The sequence below is a fragment of the Zingiber officinale genome, chromosome 1A, assembly GCF_018446385.1.
Source record: "Zingiber officinale cultivar Zhangliang chromosome 1A, Zo_v1.1, whole genome shotgun sequence".
Classification (NCBI taxonomy): Eukaryota; Viridiplantae; Streptophyta; class Magnoliopsida; order Zingiberales; family Zingiberaceae; genus Zingiber; species Zingiber officinale.
In genome coordinates, this window is record NC_055987.1 from 16,897,633 (window position 1) to 16,909,712 (window position 12,080).

The following is a 12,080-nucleotide window of genomic DNA, read 5'->3' on the forward strand; positions in this document are numbered from 1 at the left end:
ACCTTGTCAGAACTATTCTAAATGACCTTGACAATTGAAGTGATTTATAAAATACTACAGTCAACTCAAAAATCTAAAGTCAACCAATGTGAGTAATTATCCCAATGTCTTATCTTAATTGGAAGAGATCGCCGATTACATCATGAACCACAAACCAAACTCAAACTATTGCAGCACGCAAAGCGTAGTTCTTTCCTTTCAATTTCTTCATAGTAATAGTAATGAACACAACGGGGCTTGAAATATCAGTAATAGGAGACATTAAGGAGGTAGTCAAAGAGTTTGACTTTTTACCATGTACAAAGTACAAAATACAATGTACAAAATGTGACACCAAAGTTACAATGGAGATTAGATCAAGTGGTCAATGACAAATACAAAACCTGATGGTGAATCTATTGTTGAAAGGATGAACCAAAATTGTGTTAGGACCAAAAGTAGCTAGAGGGGGGGTGAATAGCTCGTCGCGTTCGCTCGTTGCTCGGCGTTGCTCGGCGTTGCTTGCCGTTGCTTGTTTCTTCAAGAATATGCAGCGGAAAATACAGAAACAAATACAACCACGCTAACACTAGGATTTTACTTGGTATCTACCTCTAAAGGAGGTGACTAATCCAAGGATCCACACCACGCACGCACCCTCCACTATGAAACACTCCTTTTCGGTAACTACCGAGGGCGGAGAAGCCCTACAAGACTCTCGGTACAAGAAGAACGAAAGGGAAACAAAATACAAGCACAAAGCTTACAATGAATGCAGAAAACCCTAACCCTAGCTTCTCTTCTTGCCTTTGATCCGCCTCTTGACTCGGAGAGCTTCCAAGAACCTTCAAGAACTGGCGATCACGAGCTTTGAGAGTGCTGTGGAGGAGCTGGCGAAGATCTGAGATGAAACGGTGAAGAGATGCAGCAGCCATCGAACGCCTGCAGCTATAAACGACGCCAACGGTCGGATCCCGATCGATTCGAATGTTCCCAATCGATCGGGGAGGCTTTGGATCGATCCACGAATCGATCCGTGCAGTGCTCTGGAAAAGCGCCTGGATAGATCCACGGATCGATCCGGCGCTTATCGCGCGAAAGAGCGTCCCAATCGATCCACCGATCGATTGGAACATCCTGGATCTATCCACGGATCGATCCGGCCTCTTCAAGAGAGCCGGATCGATCCACCGACGATCCAACACTTGGTTTTGCCCAAAACCAAGTTCCAAGCCTCTCAAACCAACATCCGGTCAACCTTGACGCTGGTACATCATGCCTAGCATCCGTCACCCTTTGACCGCTAGGACTTCCCACCAAGTGTCTGGTCAACCTTTGACCCACTTAGACTTTTCTATTCATGCCAAGTATCCGGTCACCCTTGACCTACTTGGACTTCCATCGATGTCCGGTCAATCCTTCGACCTATTCAGATTTCCTCGTGCCAAGTATCCATCAATCCTTCTACTTGGACTTCCCAACACCGGATGTCCGATCATCCTCGATCCATCTGGATTTTCCTGCCCGGCTTCACTCACCGTGACTTTCACCCAGCTTCACTCACTAGGGTTTTCCATCCGCCTAGCTTCACTCACTAGGCTTTCACCGGCTTCACTCACCGTGGTTTTCACCTGTTTCACTCACCGGACTTTCACCCAGCTTCACTCACTAGGGTTTTCCTTCGCCTGGCTCTCACTGGGACTTTCACCCAGCTTCACTCACTAGGGTTTTCCTTCACTGGCTTCACTCACCAGACTTCTGCTCAATATCCCGGTCAACCTTGACCTACTTGACTCTTCTTCAATCAATTTCTTATTGTCAAACATCTAAACTCAAACCAAGACTCAGCTTGGTCACCCAGTCAACCTTGACCCTGAGGGATGTTGCACCAACAATCTCCCCCTTTTTGATGTTTGACAATACCACAATAACACTTACAATACCACATGTAAGTTAGGCTAATCCTATAGCCTCAATCTTCATGCCACTAGGTAATGAACACATAAATTAAGCTCTTCATTCTCCCCCTAAGAGGGCACACTCCCTCTAGGTAATGAAAGCCTAACTTACACTCATTCACAGGTCCTTTCATTCTCCCCCTATTGGCACACATCAACCCTTCTTTGGGCACACATCAACCCATGCCCCAATTTTGGGTACACATCAACAAATCCATTTGTTGACGACTCTCCCCCTGAAGAGTTGCTCATCGTTGTTCACAACATCACTCGTTGTGATCAACACGATAATGAAGGTCCCATACCCTTCATTTATCCTTAACTTCTCCCTCAATGTAGACAAATACCCAACCTTGAGCATTATCTAACCACTTGAGTTCCCACTTGAAATAATGAGGATATCCACTCCCCATTTCAAGTTCAAAAGCTCATACATGAGCATTTTCTTTAAAGAAGGTTAACCACCTTCCAAGGTTCATGAAAAGTAATTTTCATGTCTTTAAAGAGTCCCTCCCCCTAAAGACATGGTGGTAACTTCTGTCATTGCACCAACAATGACTTGGAATCCCTAAACCTTTAGGAAACCCAAATTTAGAAGTTTTGAGGTTCAAATACTCAAAATTTGAAACAAACCTCAACCTAAACTTCAATGAAGCCTTCCTTAACCAATCCATCCTTGTTTTCACATGAAAACACCCTTTGTATGTATACAAATGTATTTTAGGGGTTTGGAATGGTTACCTAGACTCAAAGAGGTTCAAAGATGCTGAAATCAGGCCTTCCCAGCCAAAATCAGCAACTTGGATCGATTGGAGTTGGGTTCCAATCGATTGAACCTTTCTGAATCGATCCACTGATCGATTCAGACTACCTGGATCGATCGGCTGATCGATCCAGCGAGCTTCTGCTCGCGGGAGACTTGCCTTCTGAATCGATCCACGGATCGATTCAGGCACTCCAATCGATCCATGGATCGATCGAAGCTCTGATAGTTGCTGAAATTCCATTTCAGTCAACTTCAGAAACCCTAGAAAATTCTACAAAAATCCAAAAATCATGAAATTTCGTGTAGACATTATTTAGGGCATATACTATCAAAGAAAAATAGTTTTCTATGAAAATACATCATATTTTCAAAGATTGACACAAACTTGAAAACTTGCAAAAACTTTAGTGTTTTTCTTCAAGTTTGTGTCTAACTATTCAATGGTGATTACTATCAAAAGATAGCCTTCACCAAGGTTTTCCAAAAACATTTTAAAAACATTTTCAAAACCAATATCCCATCATGTTCCTTGGGCATAATGCACATGACTTGTACATTAGCTTTCCCAATGATGGGAAAACACATAACTATGTGTTTTGATGAACCTAAAAACTCAAAAGAATGCACTAAATCAACATGTTGAGTTTTGTTCATCATCCTAACACTCACTTGTATCTAATGTGCACTAATCACATACAAGTCACCTTATAGTTTTTGTGAGATGTAGATTTTGGTTTTTTTTGCCCTAATCTAGGGATCATGCATATCTATCTAGGCATTTTAGAAATATTAGTCATCCACCTAGGATGTCACTTGTCAATAAGTGTCGTTAAATGCCATTCGTCCTTAATTACAAGGAATTAAACTTAATACATGATTATGTTATGGCATACATCAAAAGAAAATAATTTTCAAAAGAAAATATCCTATTACTACATGATGTATGAATGTCATGACATGGTATTTTTGGATTTTTCATAATAAAACATGAATGCAAAACTAGACATGATGTCATGGCATATGATGGGCAAACAATCATGGCAAGATTTAGCATAAATAAAATATACCTAGATTAACTATCTAAGTATCCTTAAAGTCTTAGCTAAACTTACACCTTAAACCTAGATTGCCCTAAAGTGCTACAAGAGAATGCCAAAGCCTAAATTGGCATTTCTAATTTCCTTGATTTAATGTATGCCAATTGAAAATAAACATGTCCTCAAATGTTGGCATATTCCATTTTTCCTCAAGAGTGATTACATAAATCAAGGCCCGGATTGCCTTAAATTTTCAAGAGAATACCAAAATCCCAACTTGGTATTTCTCAAGGTTTTCCCAATTTGTGCCATTTTAAGATAAAATCAATTTTTCACCATTAGACACATTTTACTCTTTCAAGGAGTAATCAATAATTCCATTTCATTTTCAAAGGTTAACTAAAACCTTGAAAATGCTCCTTGAGTGTCAATTTCCTCAAAGTTGGGTTAACTACCCTTCTAATCGGAGTTGACACTCTCTAACCCATCTATGGGGTAGAGAAGATGCTCCTAGGAACCCAACACCTATTGGTGCTCCTTGGATGCTCTAGGTACTCACTAGGGATAACTTCCCTAGATACCTTCCTAGTGACCTTGTTGGGCTTCTTAGAAGCCTTGGTCACATTTTCTAGGTCAACTCTAGGGATAACCTCCCTTGTGACCTTGTTTGTGACTTTCTTAGAAGTCTTCACATTTATTGAAAAATACTCTTAGGGATGACTTCCTAGTATTTTGACTTGACCACTAGACCTAGGGTTTGTTCCATAACTATATGGAACTCTATGGTAAGAGACATCCTTCTTAGCCTTTGGTTTGTATCCCAAACCTCTATGGCCATTAGATGACCTTTGTGCTCCTAGACCTAGGCTATGCTCATTTTGCCCTTTTAGGATATTTTCCATCCTTTTTAGGGTCCTTTCCATTTTATCAAGTCTTGACCTCAAGACTTGATTTTCTATCACTAAGTCCTTAGTTTTAGATTTTTCATTTGATTCATGAGCATATTTGTTCTTGGGCTTGTATCTAAAATCTTTAGAGTTATTGCCCAAGTGTCTATCTACCTTCCTAACCTTAGGTTGGGTAGTTTTGGCATGTAGGGCCACATGTTTTTCCTTAAAGCCCTCATGCTTTCTATTCTTATGGTAAATTGCATTAAAATGATAAAAGTTAGAACTATCATGCTTTTTACCATAATGTAAAGGAGTAGGCTCAATAAATGTTACCTTCTTCTTTACCTTAGAGGCTCCCCCTTGACTAGAGCTTCCTCCATGAGCCTTGACCACCTTCTTCCCCTTAGGGCATTGACTTCGGTAATGCCCCTTTAGATTGCAAGAGAAGCACACGATGTGCTCCTTGCTCTTCTTTGTTCCGGGGATGGTCTCCTTGGGCTTCTCCTTGCCCTTTTGTGCCACTTGGCCCTTCTTCTTGGCCAATTTAGGGCATTTGCTCTTGTAGTGCCCACTTTCCCTACACTCAAAACATATTATATGATTTTTATTTTTAATTGAAACATTTATACCTTCTTGTATAGGGATGGCACTTGCTCCTCCATTTGATATTTCTTGAATTTCGGAGGTGGCACCATCTTCTTCTTCTTCACTTGACCCGGATGTAGAAGCTTCTCCTTCTTCTTGATCCGGGGTCACCAAGAATTGCTCCCCCTCAATCCTAGAGGTGGAGGCTTCATCATCTTGAACATGAAACAAGGAGTATGCTCCCTCCTTGTTCCCTTCGGTGCATTCCCTTGAGGATGAAGCTTCTTGGATTTCCTCTTCTTCGGAGGTTGAGCATCTCTCAACCTTGGAGTCCTCCTCTTGATCTTGCTCCAAAGAGTCACCCTCTCCGGATTCTTCATGATCTTGTACAGTGGAGGGGATCTCTTCATGAAGCTTGGCCAATTTTCTCCATAGTTCCTTTGCATCTTCAAATCCTCCAATTTTGCAAAGGATGGTGCTTGGCAATAAATTGACCAAAAGCTTGGTCACTTTATCATTGGCCTCGCACCTTTGGACTTGCTCTTGGCTCCACTTGCTCCTCTTGAGAACTTTGCCCTTTGAGTTTGTTGGAGTCTTGAAGCCTTCCATAAGAGCAAACCATTGCTCTATCTCCATCATAAGAAAATTTTCGATTCTTGATTTCTAAGAATCGAAGCTTGTAGATGAATATGGTGGAGCCACCCTTGTGTCAAATCCAAGTCCATCTTGGAATTGCATCTTGAAGTTGAGCTTGATAAAATCTTGAACTTGAAGAATTTGCTCCAACTTCTTCACCCTCTAGCTTTTCTTGTTATGCTTGACCCTTCCGGCGATGATTCCGGTGAAGAGCGGCCTCGCTCTGATACCACTTGTTAGGACCAAAAGTAGCTAGAGGGGGGGGGGGGGGAATCGCTCATCGCGTGCTCGTTGCTTGTTTCTTCAAGAATATGCAGCGGAAAATACGGAAACAAATACAACCACGCTAACACTAGGATTTTACTTGGTATCCACCTCCAAAGGAGGTGACTAATCCAAGGATCCACACCACGCACGCACCCTCCACTATGAAACACTCCTTTTCGGTAACTACCGAGGGCGGAGAAGCCCTACAAGACTCTCGGTACAAGAAGAAGGAAAGGGAAACAAAATACAAGCACAAAGCTTACAATGAATGCAGAAAACCCTAACCCTAGCTTCTCTTCTTGCCTTTGATCCGCCTCTTGACTCGGAGAGCTTCCAAGAATCTTCAAGAACTCACGAGCTTTGAGAGCTGGCGAGAGATCTGAGATGAAACGGTGAAGAGATGCCGAAATGAACGCCTGCGGCCTTTATCGACGCCAACGGTTCCGATCGATTCGAATGTTCCCAATCGATCGGGAGGCTTTGGATCGATCCACGGATCGGGACCTCTGGATCGATCCGATCGATCCGCGCTATCGCGGCGTCTCGATCCATCGATCGATTGGAACATCTGATCGATCCACGGATCGATCCGAGTCTCTGATTTCATGCTCGAATCCATCGATCTCTCGATCGATCGATCGATCCAACACTTGGTTTTGCCCAAAACCAAGTTCCAAGCCTCTCAAACCAACATCCGGTCAACCTTGACATGTTGGTACATCATGCCTAGCATCTGGTCACTCCTTTGACCTGCTAGGACTTCCCACCAAGTGTCTGGTCAATCCCTTTGACCCACTTAGACTTTTCTATTCATGCCAAGTATCTGGTCACTCCCTTGACCTACTTGGACTTCCATCAGATGTCTGGTCAATCCCTTTGACCTATCTGTATTTCCTCGTGCCAAGTATCCAGTCAATCCTTTGACCTACTTGGACTTCCCAACACCAGATGTCCGATCATCCTTGATCCATCTGGATTTTCCCTTGCCTGGCTTCACTCACCAGGACTTTCACCTAGCTTCACTCACTAGGGTTTTCCATCTGCCTCACTCACTAGGGCTTTCACCGGCTTCACTCACCAGGGTTTCCCGGTTTCACTCACTAGGACTTTCACCCAGCTTCACTCACTAGGGTTTTCCTTCTAGCTTCACTCACTGGACTTTCACCCAGCTTCACTCACTAGGGTTTTCCTTTTGCCTAGGACTTCCCTGTCAAGTATCCGGTCAACCTTGACCTACTTGACTCTTCTTCAATCAATTTCTTATTGTCAAACATCTAAACTCAAACCAAGACTCAGCTTGGTCACCCAGGTCAACCTTGACCTGAGGGATGTTGCACCAACAAATTGCACCAGTATCTTGCTGAACTTTCTCAGTAATACTCTCTCTTGATTGGATCGTTGATTCACTCCAGAAGATTTGACCACCATACCGCCTGACATTCTCAACCTCGCATTTTGGAGCATTTTTCGGTATGACAACATATGCTGGGATTCCACGGAGCTTTGCAGCCAAAGCCACTGCTGCAGCATGGTTACCACTGCAATAAAAAACTATATTACCGACCTAAGAAAAATCAAGAATAACAAAAAACAAAGGCATACTAAAAATAAATCACATTATTGTTTGAAATTATATGGAGATAACCTGCTGTGTGTCAAAACGCCTTTGGCAGCTTGATCATCAGAAAGGGAGAATATAGCATTTGAAGCTCCCCTAATCTTAAAGGCTCCTCTGAAATAAAATTGATAAAGTTGCTAACTACTAAATATTCTGATTCTTCATAAATTGTTCGAGATAATTGCCTTATTCAAGCTAGGATCTCTACCCTTTTTGAAAGCATTCACACTTGAAATACAACCGTTTGGAAGCTATAGAATCTAAAGACTTCGAGGTAAGCACTGGAGTTTCATGAATATATGGAGCAATACGGACTCTCGCCTCCCTTATGGAAGCAATATCAGCAGCATAGTTATCGTTTTTCACTTGTTTCCCATTGTCCATTAGACCTATCCACAGCAACAAATGCTTCAGTATGTTTTGCACGTATCTATATAGTTAATGGTAAAAATTGCACTTTTTCCAACTATACCGATGAATTTAAACAAGTGGTGAGAAATCCTAATCCACACACAAAAAAACTAGTCAACGATGATAGAAATCTACCGTAGAAAAGCATGTAACCAAAAAAAAATCTCATTCAGGCATTTCCACAAGTAACCTGCCTACCAAATTGATCCAGAGCTGATATAACGAAAACCGAGAGACGAAATGGAGAACATAGAAAAGAGAGAGGAGCAGTCAACCTCTAAGAGATAAACAACGATCGTGGTTCTCCGGCGTGAAGTCCAGCGTCGGAGGAGGTTTCACGGCGAGGAAGGTGCGGTGGCTCGCGGCGAGGAAGGTGGCTGGTCGCGAAGAGGAGCTCGCTCGTGGAGAGGGCGGTGGCTCGCGGAGAGGAAGGTGGCTAGGGCTCGCGGAGAGGAGCTCGCTCGCGAACGGTGCTTTTTTTGATGCGACGCGGCTTTTTTTTTCTTCTTCCGCGGACTGGACCAACAAAAAAAACAAGCGAGACTACGAGAAACATGGCCGAGGTTTCACAACGCGGATGGAGAAGCAAGGGCGTCGATCTAGGAAGGAGAAGAGGCAGATGAGGTTGAGAGAGATGGTCGGAGGTTTAGGTTTAGGTTTAGACGAGAGAGATGGTCGCGTGAGGAAGGGGCGCGATATAGATTTAGGTTTGGAGGGAGCAAATTTTGGCTGTGGGAATATTAAAATATTTTATTTTGGTTCATTAACACCGGATTTTAAAAATCGCAGTTAAAATCAGTGTCTATTAACAAAAAAAAAGGCGCTCATAGACATCGCCTAAAAAATCGATGTCTATGAGCTAAAATCTGCGCTCATAGACACCGGGTTTTGAAAAAACCGGTGTAAAATACTCAAAGACATCGATTTTTGCTTAAAACCGTTGTTGTTCCACTGATGTCTATGAGGGTTTTTGTTGTAGTGTCCTGAAATGGAGGAACCGAACAAAAACAATCAAGAAGAAAAGACAAAGATAACCATAGACAAATGATAAGCATCACAACAGTGCATAGTAGTCATCAATGTCATATGAAGCATACAACAATCATACAACTAGCAGAGTCATGAAAAACAGTAGACTAGAATAGTAGCAATAGTGTTCGAGATAACCAGGAGAGAGTTAAAGCTAAAACAAATCTCGACACTAATTGGACCGAGGTAGTGTGCCTAAAGATCATCACTAGAAGGAGGAGGTGGAGGAGCCTGGTAAGCCAGATCCCAGCGTTGCATCATCTCGTACATCTCTGTCTGACGCTGCTGAGAGACGACCCAATCCTGCCGAAAACCATGAAACTCCTGAAAACCCTGACGTACTATCTCCTCTAACCGTGTCAACTGATCCTCAACAGTCATAGGAGCAGGAGCTGGTGCCAGAGCTGGAGCAGGAACATCCGCCTCCTCCTCATCATCAGAGTCCTCTATAGCATGACCACACCAAACCACCACTCCCTTGCATCTCTCAATCCTTGCTAGAGACAGCTGTCGGGACCCAATCTGATCATAATCCTTAGACAACTGATGTTGCTGGCCTCTAGTGACATCTATACCTCTAGATGCAAAGAATGAAGTCAAGATGTGACAGAATGACATGTATAACTTACCTTGGATAGGGCTAGAGAAATGTAAGATGGACTCAAAGATCTGGAGAACAATGTCAATATCGACCCGGTGCTCTAAAGCATACATCATAACTAGATGGGGTAGCCGAATCTTGTCTTGCCCTCTAGTGACAATAGGGAGGATACATGCAATAACAATTTTGTATAGGATGTTACTGTGGGCAGACATACGTGTGGCATCAAAGATGCACCTCAGAAGAGCTCTAGGAGCATTAAAATAATACTGATGGATCTCCTCGACATACAGATGAGAAAATGAATCAGTAAAAGGCTCAACAACAATAGGAAAACATGTAAATGTGCTATTGGAACCCCTACACCCTAAGAACGACTGAAAGATGCTAGGAGTGAACTCAATGTCCACCCCCACCAACTTGAGACACCCATGCATGACCTATGCTGGCACTGGGATGCAGGTTATTGTAGAATTTTCCACACAGATCCAAATTTATGGTAGGCATGCAATAAACCAACCTATCTAAACCAAAGTACAGAATGGTCTCCATGATATCATGAATGATTTCATTAAAATAGGTTTGGTTAAGATACTGACAATTCATCATAGAAAAGTAAGTATTGGAGAATCATTGTCGTTCGGATTCAGAACGAAACCGATCGGCTGAAGGAACCGGGGCGGACTGTCGGGATGTTCCCTCGCTAGATTTGCGTTTTTGCCTAACCCTAATCATGGAAATGCAATGCAAATGTGGGCAATAGGCAGCCAAGCAGAGATGTGCAACAGAAGAGACACACAACAAAGAAATATTAGGGTTAAATCACAACTAAACTTGAGAAATATGTGGGAGAAGAGTTACCTTCATTCCATAGCTACTGAAATCGAAGGAGGAACGAAGAAAGCACAGTCGCAGTTGAGGGATTGTTGATGGCGTCGAGAGGCAACCAAGGAAGCCAAAGTTGGCAACGAGGGAAGGAGAGAGTAGATTGAGGAAGGAGAGTGGTTTTAGGAGGCCGGAGGTGAATGGAGACGGTAAGGAGATCCTCTGGAACACGAGCAACGATAGGCGGCTGATGGAACTAGGGTTTCCGTCGTGCTGCCTGTCGCGCGAAAAGTTATAAAAACGTGATTACCAGTCGACTGATGTGTATATCAGTCAACTGGTGCCTGAAATAAAAACTCACAGAACCTCTCTGTTCGTAAATTTACTATTACTAGTCGACTGGTACTCCTGTCAGTCTTATTCTAGAGCCAATTTCCGAAACTCACCAAGAAGTCTACAGACCTCCAAAAATCACGAAAATTTGTGGAGAGGTATATCTTAGCAGTGTCCTCTGGGGAAAAATATATATATAAATATATATATGTCCCGGATCCCAAGATTGACACAAGGTTTAATATTTAGCTAAGGGAGGTAGTATATTCATGAGCTAAAGTTCTAATCTTAACCTCCTTATGAAGGCTTCATGTACACTGGAGTATAATATAGTCTTTGCATTTGTTGGTATGGTATTTGTACATCTCATCCGAACTCGTATGCATGAAACTCGTGCCACTGAGGTAAATTTCCAATCATGTTCAAGGAGCGATGTACACATTAATTTTGCACAAGCCTTCCCAATGATTGGTCCAATGAAGGATTAATGCCTCTAGATGTCATTTTGGTTCAAAGTAATGCATCATAACTAACATGATGAACCAAATGCATCTTCCTAGTATCTCACATGATATCTAAGTACAAGCAAGGGATCATGCAAAGCTAAATCCATTATTCTACAAGGCACATACCAAGTTCTCTCCTAAGGGAGGTAAACTCCGCTTCGGGTAAAGGCTTGGTAAAGATATCGACAATGTTAGATTTAGAGGCAACATAAATTAGTTTAATGTCACCTCTTGTCACATGATCTCTAATGAAGTGATGTTTGTGTTGGATCGTGAAAAATCAATAGAGGGGGGGGGGGGTGAATATCGAAAAACGTTTGAAGGCGAGTAAGCACAGCGGAAAAGAAAGAATAAGCCAAAGAGAACACAAGGATTTACTTGGTTCGGAGCCTTTGACGACTCCTACTCCAAGGCCCGCACACGAGGGTGCTTTCGATGGACAATCACTATCAATTCGAAAATAGAATTACAAGATTAAAGTACAGGAATTGATAGAAAGAAAATACTGACAAATATAAAACAATAGAAAGGAACAGAGCTTTGTCGGAGTAGCGTCGCAACGTCGCAGGAGCACAGGAGAGCAGATCATCAATTTTGAGTTGATGATTGAAGCTTCAGCCTTAACCCTCTTTATATAGG

General features: G+C 42.5%; 1 protein-coding gene across 1 annotated transcript; it reads right to left on the minus strand.

Moving 5' to 3' along the window:
- Positions 1 to 329: 329 nt before the first annotated feature.
- On the minus strand, positions 330 to 8,481 carry LOC122000571 (serine racemase-like). The gene is made up of 5 exons (XM_042554946.1): positions 8,423 to 8,481; positions 7,945 to 8,125; positions 7,764 to 7,850; positions 7,462 to 7,656; positions 330 to 419 (listed from the first exon to the last, which is right to left on the minus strand). Exons 2-5 carry the CDS (start codon positions 8,118 to 8,120, stop codon positions 365 to 367), a joined length of 513 nt encoding a protein of 170 aa, XP_042410880.1. The 5' UTR covers positions 8,121 to 8,125; positions 8,423 to 8,481; the 3' UTR covers positions 330 to 364.
- Positions 8,482 to 12,080: the final 3,599 nt, after the last annotated feature.

What these genes read in the sequence shown, in the direction of transcription:
- LOC122000571 (XM_042554946.1), bottom strand. Translation starts at nt 8,120, where the DNA reads ATGGACAATGGGAAACAAGTGAAAAACGATAACTATGCTGCTGATATT. An exon ending in TGTGAATGCTTTCAAAAAGG is followed by an intron (nt 7,851 to 7,944) that starts GTAGAGATCCTA and finishes ATTTTATTTCAG; the next exon opens with AGGAGCCTTTAAGATTAGGG. An exon ending in GGCGTTTTGACACACAGCAG is followed by an intron (nt 7,657 to 7,763) that starts GTTATCTCCATA and finishes TTTTTATTGCAG; the next exon opens with TGGTAACCATGCTGCAGCAG.